This window comes from Elephantulus edwardii, unplaced genomic scaffold (assembly GCF_000299155.1).
Source record: "Elephantulus edwardii isolate Elephantulus edwardi_28Jun2011 unplaced genomic scaffold, EleEdw1.0 scaffold00053, whole genome shotgun sequence".
NCBI classification, from domain to species: domain Eukaryota; kingdom Metazoa; phylum Chordata; class Mammalia; order Macroscelidea; family Macroscelididae; genus Elephantulus; species Elephantulus edwardii.
Window position 1 is genome coordinate 3,733,520 of NW_006399803.1, and position 13,893 is coordinate 3,747,412.

The 13,893-nt window shown below is 37.9% G+C and overlaps 1 protein-coding gene across 1 annotated transcript in view; it reads right to left on the reverse strand.

Annotated features, from left to right (window-relative positions):
• ARHGAP10 (Rho GTPase activating protein 10) overlaps positions 1 to 13,893 on the reverse strand; it is a 446,487-nt gene that overhangs the window by 183,644 nt on the left and 248,950 nt on the right. Inside the window, exons 14-15 of the mRNA XM_006886993.1 lie at positions 8,787 to 8,861; positions 1,373 to 1,460 (exon numbers count right to left, since the gene is read on the reverse strand). Of these exons, the coding sequence (XP_006887055.1) occupies positions 1,373 to 1,460; positions 8,787 to 8,861 (163 nt within the window). The remainder of the gene's footprint in view (positions 1 to 1,372; positions 1,461 to 8,786; positions 8,862 to 13,893) is intronic.

The following is a 13,893-nucleotide window of genomic DNA, read 5'->3' on the forward strand; positions in this document are numbered from 1 at the left end:
GCTGGGAATAGACTCAAGGTGTACACTCTAGTAGGTCTGCAGAGGCTGTAAACTGCACAAGAGAAGACTGCTCATCTTTCTCCCATAGAGAGGCTGGCAGATTCGAACTTCCTGCCTTCAGGTTAGTAGCACACAACTCCTTACCCACTAGGCTAATAGGGCTCCCCTAAAATTTTTCATAATATTTTTTTGGGGTTTTTTTTTTTTTTTCATAAAAAAATAGACTATGGTGGAAGCTCTGGTAGCCTCGTGGCAAGACGCTGCTCTGCAATCCCAAAGGCACGCAGTTCGAATCTACCAGATGCTCTGCTGGAGAAGGATAGACAATCTCCTCCTGTGCCAGTTGGTTCCAATTTGACAGGACACCAAACAACAACAAATAAACATACAATAGACTATGTCAGTTTATTCTAATGTTCTCACTGGAACTCAATAATATTTACATGAAATAGAACTCTTTGTGTTGGATTAAAACAAGTGACTGAAAGGAAATAGAAAGCACTTCCATACAAATATTGAAGTTTCCAACAGCTTGAGATTTATATTCATGGTGGTGTTGGTTTTCTTTAACTCACTTTTTTGGGGAGGGGTAAACTTTCTTTACACTTATGCTTCATCTAACTCTAAGCTTTCCTCATTAATACCTTTATTTTTAAAAGGATGGTCACTCATAAAGTGTTTAACATTTCTGACTTTGCTATTGTTGCTGAGTACCATCAAGTTGGAATTGCCTCATAGCTAAGCCTCCAGTGGGCTTTCTGAGGCTGTAAATCACATAGCAGGATACTGCCCATCATTCCCCCATGTAACAGCTGGTGGATTTGAACCATGTGCCTTTGGTTTGGCTGGGCTATTCCTTACCACTAAGCCACCAGAGCTCCCTTTTCTGACTATATGTTTTCAAAAATGAGCATAAAACAAATTTATTTAAAAGTTCTTTAAGTAAATTTCTGTTCAAACAACTTTGCATTTGACATAACCATACATCTATGAATTAAAATTATTTAACTTTAAGGGAAAATAGTCTTCATTTCAACCTAAAATTTAGTAAAAGGTTACACGAGAGTCAATGAATATCCTTCTTTTTCACTTTTTCATAGGACTTAATTTCTAAAATACCATGTCTATACCAGATACCAAAATTATTCAAAAGGCTATTTCAAAGCTGTCCAAGTTCTGTTGCTATTTACTTAAAAATTAAATCATTAGTTACCTCATTTTCAACAGCACTATTAGATACGGCATACGTTTTCTTAACTTTATGAAGTTTAGCACAAGCATTGATAGCTACGTAGTATAGAGTCATTATAGAACTCCATTATGCTAGATATCTCAGAGTCTGCTCCTGTTCCCTGACTCTGTGGTGGCTTACCTCAAATACTGCTTCAGGGCACTTGTTATTGTCTTCACTTCCCAATCAATGGAATTCTCCAGGTCTACTTCATTGCATGTCTTTACATCTAGTGTATAAGTAAAAGAATGGAAAAATTAAAACCTTGAAGACTCACAGGCCCTCTAGACTGATTCACAAGGGAACTATTTTTAAATGGCCACAACACAAAAAATTATCCTATGATTTGTAACAAAAAACATCGTATATAATTTCTTAATACTAATTATCACTAGACATTTCTAGTACTTCAGAAAATCTTTAGTAGATAAGGGGAAAAGCTGAACTGGAAGCAAGGAAAAATGGTACTGCATTTCAATACCCACAACTGCAGTTCCCAGCACCATAGTCATCACCACATGTATCACTGTTATTAGAGGAGATCCTGACAAAGAGCATGTGGCATTTCAACTTGTGTGTACTTTAACTTGTTTGAGTTGGGATTACTGCTGCCACCCTTTGCTAGCATAGGGAGAAAGGGACAGTACCATTAATAATAAAATGCTTATTAGAATGCCAACAATTCAATGGAGGAGGCAAGGAGTAAGCCAGCCCCATACTTCTACTGCTAAGATGTATATCCAAAATGTTACTGACTTTCTGACCAGTCAAACATTTATTGCTTAACATGTTAACATTCTAATTTATACACTCATCCATTAAATATTTCTTGGAAGCCTCTGTGTAAAATTTCTAATATTCATTTTAAATTAAAGTTGCTTGCATTACCCTAAAAGTGTACTGATGGCATGTTTCTTTCAAATGTCTTTCCAAATAGCCAGTAAGCTCTAAGAAAGAGGTTACAAAAAAAAGGAGTTGGGTAAAGGAGGTGATAGAGGAGCCCTCGTGGTCAAGTGGTAAGGAGTTGCCCTGCAAACTCAAAGGTAGGCTGTTCGAATGCACTAGCTGCTCTTCAAGAGATAGATAAGCTGTCTCTTCCTGTGTGATTTAGTCTCTGAAAACCTGACAGAGATTAGCTATGTGATAGTTCTGGCTCAGTAGCACATACCAATAACAATAAAGGAGTTGACAAATCCTACAGAGGCAAAGTCAATCCTCCAGGAAAGAAAAGGGAATTATGATGGGAAAGGCAAACACTCTGGATATAGAGGCATCTTTGATCTTTAACACTGGAGCCTAGACACAGCTGCAGCATAGCAACAAAGAGAAGTACGGCATCGAAAGCATAAATGTGGGCCTGTTCCCTGCACCAACCATAGCTCCCAAACGAGCACGTTTTAACTGATCTGAGCACAAAACCTCCATCTGAAAAATGGAGAAGATGCAAATTTTTTCACAGAACTACTGCGAGCATCAGAGTATCAACCAGGGATGTACATGGATTTTCATAATTGATAAAATAGAGCAGGTCACTACTATTCATTTGTTAAAAAATGTAAAGAGTCACTTGGCACCTATTCGAAGGGAAGGGGCAGTAAACGAACTATGATAAATAATACTATGAATTAAACTGTGCCTCACTCAAGAAAACACATCTGTGGATGCAGTCTTGTTTGGATGCAGAGTGTTGTTATGTTAATTAGATCAAATCTGAATAAGGTCTGTACTAAATTTATTCACTTCTAAGTTATAGTAAAAAGTGGTTTAGACAGACAGAGATAAATACACACACAAGGAAAAAGCCATAGGGAACATGCAAGGTAGGAACTGACACAGTTGAGTCCCTGTCCTTAAGTTTCATCCTCTAGAACTGTGTCCCCAAATTAATTTCTGTTCTTTAAAGCTACAATATTTGGTATTTCTTTTAGAGCAGTACTATGAAGCCAAGATAGAAAACAATCGATAAAAGCTAGCTGGTTTTCTCTAGCCCTACCATGCAGAAAAGAAAACAAGACATTCATGAAAGAGACCTTATTTCTCCCTCGTCACTCCAGAATGACATTTCAACTAAGACTGAAAACACAATTTGTTCCAGTTTTTCCCCCTTATGGTATATTTTCTCTATACAGAGAAGGAAACATCTTTTTAGTATTTCCTTTTTAAACACACTAAAAGGAAAAACCTGTCAAAATGAGACCACGATATTAAGTCATGCATGCCACTTAAAAGTTTTTAGGCTGGGGCATGGGGAAGGATGGATGACAATTCAATGCCATTCCAAACTCTTTGAAAATAAAGTAGAACAGGAAGTGATGGTTATTTTACAGCTATAACTTCATACATATGAGCTCAATTACTCAAAGGCCTGGAGACTTTTTAAAGTACTTCAACATTTCTTGACTACAGCAACTGACAGCAATATGCAATAAACTACAACAATGGCAACTGACACTGATTACATTTTGATCAGTTCCTACAATTCAAAACGCATTTGTTACTGAGCTTGTCAGACAAGCCAGAGATACATTCAAAAAATCAAATTAAGCACCCTGATTAAAGGTGCAATCCTTTATAACTAGGACTAAATAATTCTGTTCTAAAGGCTTTGCCAACCAATTACTTCTGTAACTGAATATTCTCTCTCTCATTAAATCAATTATTTAAATCTCATTTTAAAATACAAGACAGATAACATTTTCAATCAACTTGCCACCAGCAAATCACCATTTTAAAAATCCAAGGGGGCTTCTAAAGGAAATCTTTTATTTGCAGCTTTCTACCAAATTATCATTCTGTATTTTGAGAACCATATTCTCTCTATGGAAAAATAAGTCATCCTTCTGACTTCATGAAATAAAAAGCAGCTGTCACATCAGAAGCTAATGACTACGTAGTGTCTATGTTTTAATCTCCTATTAAATTTTCACTGTTTTCAAATAACTCAATCATCTCTCGCAGTCCGTTACAATCAATGGATGCTCTGGGGCTCAGAAGAATTCCTTGATAACTTATTTGGGATTCGAGTTTGGGATTTTTCATTCCAGTTATACATTCCTTCATAAATGAGAGAGAGATTTTACTTCTTTGTTGCTAAGAAACAATAAGCACTTCAAGGATTATTTAAAAATCTAAACCTATAGGCTCTCTCTCTCTTTTTTTAAAATTTGGATAAAGGTTTTATTCTCTAATCAATGTACTGTGCAAGTTAACACAGTTGCGAAGAATCTACAGGCAGTGCTGGTGGCATGGTGATTTAAGTAGTCAGATGCTAACCACAAGGTCAACCATTCCAACCCCACCAACAGCTCTGGAGAAAGCTGTGGCAGTCTGCTTCTTCAAAGGTTTAAACCTTGTAGAGAAGCAATCCCAGAGGAACACGGTTCGAATCCACCAGATGCTCTGCCGGAGAAGGAGGCGCAATATCCTCCTGTACCAGTCAGATCTGATTTGACGGTACACGCACACAAAATAATAAAAAAAAAAAATTTTAAAAAAAATTAAAAAAAAAAAACCTTGTAGAGAAGTTTTACTCTTCCAAGAGGGTTGTTCTGAATCTGAGTAAACTCCCCAGGAAGAGAGACGGTTTGGGACTGTTTGAAGCACACTGCACTACGCTGATGGAACTCTGTAGTCCTCAGAGAGTTGAACTGCTCACTCCAAGGCAGCAACTCTCTGGCAGGAATCCATCAGCTGCTCTGTCAAGGAGAGATGGGTAATCTCTTCCTTTGTGATTTATAGTTCTTAAAAATCCACTAGTTGAGCTCAAGGCTCAACTATGAGTTGGTTCTAATGGCAACGGCCACTCCAGTTTAGGTTAATTTGCCTTTTTTTCCCTTCAATCTAGGTAACGATGTTGTCCTACAAACAAAACCAAGTAGGGTAGTATTTTAAAAGAGAGCTCTCTGATATTATGTCTGTTATTTGTTTTCTATGACTCTGTGCCTAAAAGTGTATAAATAAAATAATTCTGTTCTTTTTTGCCAGTTATCATTGTTGTTGATTGCCGCTGAGTTGAGCACAACTCATGAACACGACTCTATGAACAAAAGACCTGAAACCTTTCTATAACTATGGACATTTATCAAAGTTCATAGTTTCCAGAGGCATGTTGTATAGGAAGTGGATGGCACTCCTGCTTTGCCAATTATATGTAGAAATAACAGCCAAATTCTCCAAGCCTCATAAGCCACTACCACCCTTTCTCATAATTTCCTTCCCTGCCCCCCCCCTCGCTGTATTTTTGTGGAGACAAAGGCAAGTGATAAATGGAAAGGGAGTATGGGGGAGAAGGCAGAGTAAATGACAATTCTAACTCATACCAGCTCTAGTACTGTAACAACTGTCATCAGTCTTAAGCATTCTCACTCCATTTACTAAAAATCCATGACTCCACCAAAGACACCTGATCTGGCATTTCCCCCTGTCTCCTCTGACTGCTCCAAGCTTCTATTTAAAAAATGTTCACCAGACTGTGTGCACCCTCTCTTAGAGACAGCAAAGGGAAGGGAAGGAAAATGATCTGTAAATGAAAAGAAGGCAATGCTCTCATTTACTGTGAAGAAATGAAGCAGCTTTGGTCCAAGGAAATTCAGGCTAGGAAGATGCTGGAAACTGAGCAGACTGTAGGTGCCTTGGGATCCCAGGAGGAAGGGCCACTCAGAAAGGCAGAAATTCAACACCAAACGAGGATGGCCCACTCCTTATGTAACCATGATCAACCAGAATTACTTGTCTATTTAGTGTTCTGTTGTTAGCTGCCATTACTATTTCATCTTACTTTTGGAAGTGGAAGATATATTGGGAAAAAAATATTTTATTTTAAATATTTTCATTTTAAGTGTGAAGGAAAGAAAAAAAAAACCCAACAAAAACAGGAACATTGAAGAGCTTGGATATTTCCACTTTCTTTAAAACATATCACAGGCTTTTTATATGCAAGCATTTAAGGAACACAAATTATTCAAGATGACAATATACAAACATTTTAGGTAGAAATGTCAGTAACAGTTTTTAAATGCCAAATAAGTAAATTAGCCTTGAAAAATTAAAGATAACTTTATGAAATAAAACTGAATGGAAATAAGTAAAACTAAACAGTAAATCTTAACCAGAGAGAAAATGGTGTTATATAACATATATTAGTAATAATTTTAAGCAATAACTGCCTTGTACTACAAATGGACAAAATAATCAGAACTCATCATTTGGGAGAAAACAAAATAACATTAATTGGCTTTAAAAAGCTAGGTTAAAGTTTTGCCAGACACACTCAATTATGATTCTCTTTAAGACATACAATTTTAAAATAACAAAAAGAAAAATTAGAATATCCAGGGGAGAGTGTATGCACAGCTCTTCAGAAATGCTAAAATACTTTTTTGAAAGAGGCTAAAAATGCTAAAATCCTTTTATGAATGTAAGACACATTATTTTAATTTGACCGCTTAATCAGGATGAAAGAAAAGGAAAATGTATGTAAATCTTATGCTTACTAGGAAATAAACTGACTAGCGAATAAAGCGATTTTATTAACAGCTAAGGTTTGGGTTGATAAGTTATAGTAACATGAAAATTGTATTAATTGCTAATAAAAGAATGTGTGTGACTTACCATGTTAAATTCACACTACGGATTCTCTCTAGATTAATTAAGACAATTTATACTGTGCAGCCCTTTTAAATAAATTACTTTAGGAGGAAATAACAATTTAGTATCTTTCCCTTGCGTCAATTCTCTAACTTCCTCTGTTTATAGGACGTTATTACTGAAAATGATAGCACTTCTCTTGCCAGCAACTTGAATGAGGCCGTGTCATTCTTGTGCTCATGAAAAGTAAAATGGTTTTCCAGGTCACAAATATTTTAGGGTTCATTTAAAATAATAAATAAATAAATAAACCAAGCAAACAACACAAAAATTTGCAAGAATGATCTCAGGATGTTTCCCATGAGCAGAAGAAGCCACCACCTGAGTCTAGCGAGAGATGCAAAGCAAGTGGGATTTTACGAGATTAAGAACAAATTTTGAGAGAGTTTAACACTGCAGGGTGACCACAGAGACTTTCTTGTTCAAACCTTTCTTGAACATGAACAAGAAGATAATAAAACTGATGCCAGGAGCCTTACAACCAATTTATTCCCTAAGTGTGCCTTTTAGCCAAAATCTTCCGTTCTTACATTAACAACGTCTTCTAGTCCTAATGATTATAACACTATATTGGAAATGAGAGAAGTGTTTCTAATTTTAAAATTAAGTAAAAGCAGATGCTGTAGTCCCATTAAACTCTTCCAGCTGCTACTGAACTACTGGCAACCTGAGTCTATTTAATTTGGAGGCCACTAATGGTAAAAAGGAAAATCTGACTGCCAACATTGCACACCCATGTTAAACCAGAAAAGAAGAAAATGAAAACAGCTCAGGAAAGCAAATGCATTCTAATAAGGCTTTCCAACCGATGACGAGCTATTTTTTCTGTGGCTGGCATCTTTAAAAAAATAAATAAATAAATAAAAAGTTGTTGCTTATTAAATCATTCAAACACAGCCAAACAACCAACCCTATCTGTGACACATTGGCTCATTTTCTTCATCAGGGTTTTATGCTTCCTAAAATGAAACTTTACTGAACGCTTTAAGATGTGAACAGATTTAAATGTATTGACAGTGCACCTAGGGGCATTGTTAATATTGATTAATTAAAGTGAGATATCAAATGAATGAATATTTAGCAAGGTCATAATGACAGTCTGATTTGACATATAGGCCCTTCAGCCTGTGAGTTCTCATCGCTCCTCAAAAGGCAGCCTACTTTGGCATGGGGGAGGGAAGAGGGAAATAGACTGCCTTACAGGTGGCACTGAAGTGACAGCAGTGTGTAGCGTAAAAGCGCTTTGTCATTCACATAATGTCTGGGGTAATAAAATGAATTCACTTTCTGGCTTCCTATAGTCTGCAATGCCAAAGAACACTGTGTTATCAGCACAGATGGAGCAGGCATGATTCTGGAGAAGAGCCTGGTGCGAACTACAAACAAGCTACTCTGAATACCAATGAATCCCTAAGAATCAGACCCTTGCTGTCAAATGACAGGTTTGGAAGCGCAAAAAAAAAATGAGCGAGTCCCACTGGTCGTGTCCAACCAAATGTACTGTCAGGACTCTGGGCAGGAAAACTGGGAGGCATGCACATCTCAGAGGCCTGACTCTTGCTTTGCTGGGAGAAGTAAGCAAGGAAAGACATTCATTCACCTTTGAGGTGTGTTTTTATGCACTTTTCATTTTTTAGTAAGTGAACAGGGATAGCTAACTGAAGCTGTTGTATGTTTTTATCCACCTTTCATTTCTTAGTAAATGAACAAGTCGTGGATATTCGATGCTGTTGCATACACTAACTCTTCCCTGAGTCAACTGCCTCTGCTCAGGAGAAAGTCGATCCAGGCAGTAAGTAGAAAAGAATGAACCCCAAGTATGCTATCCATCACTATGAAAAACTAAGTTGTGAATTCAGTGCACATAAACAAACATTGCATGGAAAAAATGATTAGAAAAGAGGCATACCCATCAACATACTCAGAAGTCTCTGGACCTTTGAACTCACCCCCACAACTCTGTATAATCCTTGGTCATTTATACCTAGTGGAAGAGACAGAAATGTTAGCCAAATAAGAGGTCGTTGCATTTTAAAAAAACTGTCATCAAGCAGTCCCGAACATAATTTCTGCTTACTCACATTCTTGATGTTGAAGAAAATGATGTTTGACAAAAGCAAGTGTTTACCAACTTGGCTTACCAGCTTTTTCTGTGTGTGAGTTGTGGAAGGAAAACAATGCTGTATATCAATGTTGTGTGGAGGGGAAATGTCACCTGAGCCAACAATAAGGATATAAGCAAGCAGTATTCAGGGAAATAACAATGTAAGCCAGTAATGTATTCAGTAACTGTATACAGCAATGTATACCAATGCAATTTTAAAAGACGCCCCAAAATTTACATGTTTATTATGCTTACTTAGTGTTGACATTTTTAAGGAAAAATGACTTTTTAAAAAAAATTTTATAAATTTTATTATTTTGTGTGTGTACCATCAAATCGGATCTGACTGATACAGGAGGAGACTGTCCTGCAGAAAACAAGAGAAGAAGTCCAGCAGAGCATCTGGTGGATTCGAACCACTCATCTCTGGGATTGCAGTGCAGCTTCTTGCCACTAGGCCACCAGAGCTTCCAGGAAAAATGACATTTAAAAAAACATTTTTAAAGAGATTTATTTTAAAAGTAATTATGGTAATGGTCAGTACATAGAAAGGAATCTTTGATCAGATGATAAAGACCATAGAAATTCAGTCAAAGCTAAGGCCAGCTCTATTTCTTTTTAAGGCATGTGACATGTTCTTTCCAGTTAGGAATTCTGCATTTCAAATGAGTATCACTACAAATTGTCCTTCAAAATGAGCCAATCATTGCCATATCTCTTTGAATATACCTAATAGAAAATGCTGCTGAGCACAACAGGACTCTAAGGGTGTCAAGTTGCTCCCAACTCATGGTAATTCTACATTTTACACAGCAGAATTGTCCCAAAGGCCTTTCTTGGTTGTAATCTTTCTGAAAACCAAAACCCAGGTCATTTTGGTGGTGGTGGTTGTCGTACTACTCAATGGCTTTGAACAGCCAACCTTCAGGTTGGTAAGCAACTGTCTTTACCTCCTCAGGAACTGTTGAATGCAATAGATAAGAAATAAAAGCAACGAAGGAGAATATCAAATTTGACTGTCATCAAATACAACTTCATAGTCACTGCCATCAAGTGGCAAGTTAACTGTGGTGATGCAGAATGTTTGAAAATGGCTTTTCTAGTCATTGCCTTCGCCTCTCCCTGGAGGCAGGGTCTCCAGCTGTCTCAACTGCAGACACATGGTTCACCAGTGATCAGTGTCTTTTTTTTTTTAAATATTTTATATTAGTTTGCATACAAAATTCATATACATTGTGTTTCATTCACATACATTGCGCTTCACCATAATCTTTCATTCACATTGCGTTTCATATGGTCATTCCCATGCATTGTGGATTATAAAATTAATTATCACTTACCTATGCCCACTATTATTCCATCTTCAGGTCCCCAATGGATCTTTCCTAATTCCTTCACCACTTCCCTCTGCCTACCGAACTGTAACCTTACGATTTCCTCCACTCCCCACCTTCAGCACCCTTTCCTCCCTTCCTTACCCTCTTTGGACTTTTGTACATATCTTACTAGTTGCCTTTCTATTTATACAGTAATGGTCTCAGGCAGTATTTGTTTTTATGAGATTGAATTAGCTGACTCAACATCATGCTCTCATGTCTCTCCTACGTTATACAGTATTTTACGAAATCATTGCTTCTTTGTGCTGCTTTACAGTATTCCATCCTGTGAATGTGCTACAATTTCTCAATCCATTCGTTTGTTGATGGACATTTGGGCTGATTCCATTCTCTTGCTATTGTGAGTAACGGTGCTATGAACATAAGTGTACAAATCTCCATTTGTTCCTCAGTTCTATTTTCCTTGAGGTATATTTCTAGCAGTGGAATAGCTGGGTCGTGTAAAATTTCTATATTCAGCTTTTTTAGGAAATTCAAAACTGCCTTCCAGAATGGTTGTACCATTTTACAATCCCACCAACAGTGCATGAGAGTACTACTATCTCCATATACTCTCCAAGATTTATTGCATGCTATCTTACTATCTCCTCTCTATGAGAAGAGGTGTGGCGTCAGGATTGGTAGAAGATCTATCAACAATCTGCGTTATGCAGATGACACAACCCTGCTTGCTGAAACTGAGGAGGACCTGAAACGCTTGCTGCAGAGGGTCAAGGACTCCAGCTTCTGTATGGATTGAGGCTCAATATCAAGACGACAAAAATTCTCACCACTGGATCAACTGGCAGCATCAGGATGGATGGTGAAGAGATTGAGACTGTTGACAACTTTAGTCTGCTTGGCTCCACAGTCAACACTCTTGGCACTAGCAGCCATGAAATTAAAAGACATATTGCGATGGGAAAGTGTGCTGTTAGGGACCTGTCTAAAGTACTGAAGAGCAATGGTGTCACTCTGGAGACTAAGGTGCATCTGATACAGGCCATGGTCTTTGCAATCACTTGTTATGCATCAGAGAGTTGGGCAATGACTAGGGAGGATATAAGGAGAATTGATGCCTTTGAGCTGTGGTGCTGGAGAAGAGTATTGAATGTACCATGGACTGCCAAGAAAGCAAACAGATTCATCCTTGAGAGGGTTAACCTGGGCTGCTCCTTGGAAGCAAGGATTCTGGGGCTTCATCTGACATACTTTGGGCATGTTGTAAGGACGGATAGGTCCTTGGAGAGGGACATCATCCTTGGTAGGGTGGACGGACAGCACAGGAGGGGAAGACCCTCTATGAGATGGATTGATTCAGTGACTGGAGTAATCCAGATGGTTGTGTCGGAGGCAGTATAACTGGCACAGGATAGTGCAGGGTTTAGGTCTGTTGAACATAGGGTCACTATGAGTCTTAAGTGACTTGACGGCATATAACAACAACTACAACAACAACAACATCCTCTTAAACTTTGCCACTGCTACTGGGGTAAAATGGTACATCATTGTGGTTTTTATTTGCATCTGTCTTATTGTAAGTTATTCTGAGCATTTCTTCATGTGTCTTTTGGCCATCTCAGTATCTTCCTTTGTAAAAAGTCTTTCCAACTCTTCTCTCATTTTGTAACTGGGTTATCAGTCTTCTTCGTGATCAGTGCCTTTAGTATCATCAATAGCTCCAAGGCCAACATAAGAGAGTTAACCCAACTGTAGAGACTACGGTAAGGTGGAGCGTGGTGGATTCTTGGAGAGAGAGAGCCAGAATTAAAGGTTCTGCTTACTAGACAAGCAAAGGAAGAACTGACTTGTTACTGCTATGAGACAAAGCTCAAAGCTTGCTGGACTAATCCTGGACTTTTCACTTGTTGATTGAGGACCTGTCTAAACTAATTGAGGAAATGTATCTTATGTTAACCTGGTTTAGGAATGCTGATCATTAAACCTGTACTTTCACTGTGTGATATTTTTTTTTATCCTCCCTTACTCTCCAACCTATTTCTTTAATAAACGCCAATACTGTGAGTAAAGTAACATCTCTGAGTTATTGGTGATAAATTTCGGACCTAGTTATTAGTAGAAGTAAGCACAGAAGCAGGAGGGGGCAAGGAGGCGCATATCTGAACTTATAGGGATCAGTTTTATACTGTGAATGTTGCACATGGAGATAGTCCCCTTTGTGTAGTAGAGGTTGCAATTGATCTTTTGGACCCTTTACACCAACTCATAGATAACCCTCCCCACAGAAGAAGAGTGCCCATCTTTCTCCTTAGTCACTGGTGAATGTGAATGACCACAAAGGCACTACCTTTAGTTTAGCAATACAACTCCCAAAGGACTATGTGCCACAGATTCCTAAAGACAACTTACTATCTTGACTAAATGGTCTTCTTTGAATTTGGATTTGAATAAACTATAAAAGAAAAACGTGAAGCAATCAATAAACTCTCAGCATAGTACCAAGGCTTTGTGAGAAAATTCCCATAGATATTTTGTGTATGTGTGTGATTAATTTTAATGAACATTTATAGACTTTAGATTCCCATTCATTCTTTATTGCATTTTTCTCCCTGCCCACCCCTCCCCCCCAATTTGCTCTTCTCTTTGAAAAGTAAAAGAAAAATTTTTTCAATTCTTCCCCTCAAATGCACTTCACTATGCAGCCTTCATTCTGGACTCCTGTCATGATAATAATTGCATATTAAAAAAAATAAATGCAGGAGTAAAAGTAAACATCTTAAATATGGGAGGAGGAGACAGGTGATGCAAAGATCTTGATCATTGTTGAATTCGAGTGGTAAATCGAATTTCTTTTTTCATTTTCTCTTAATAAAATAATGGCTTTTCAATACTGCTGTGTATTCTCTTTCCTCCTATGAAGAGTTGCAGCTCTTTGGCTGGGTGTTTATTTTCTGCACAGTGAATGTTAAAGCTAACAAGAACACAACTAGCTGACAAGGAGCTGATGCCTTCAATACCCAAAGTTTCTAAAACACAACAACAATAACAATCCAAAAAAGGCCTTGGATTTTGCCCAAGGGAGTCTGCCTACTTTCTCCTCACCTTCCAGTGCAGAGTGATGAAAAGAATCCTAGACAGAGCCTAATAAACTGGATGCAAGTTACAGGCACTCATTAGTCCTGAGACTTGAGGCAAGGCCTGAACTAGCTTGCTTCTGAGATCAAGAGCAGTGCAATGTCATAAGAGGAAATAGGATGACATCAACACATATTCTGTAAGTTAACACTACACGTAGCACACAACCTTTCATTACTGTTTGTAAGTATTACCTTTCCTTCTTTTTCTCTTTTCTTTCTTCCTCCTCACTAATTTTTTAAGCTCACCAGCTGTTCTGTTATTTCTTCTCTCACAGTTATCTCAACAGAGCTGAAAGAAGTAGAACACAGCCCAGTCTTCACCTATCCACACATCTAGTCAGAACTCACGGAGCTAAATCAGTGAAGCAGAGACACACCTTGCTGACAGGGAGAGTGCACTAATTACAAGAGATGAGAAGCATGCAGGCTGGTCCTAGC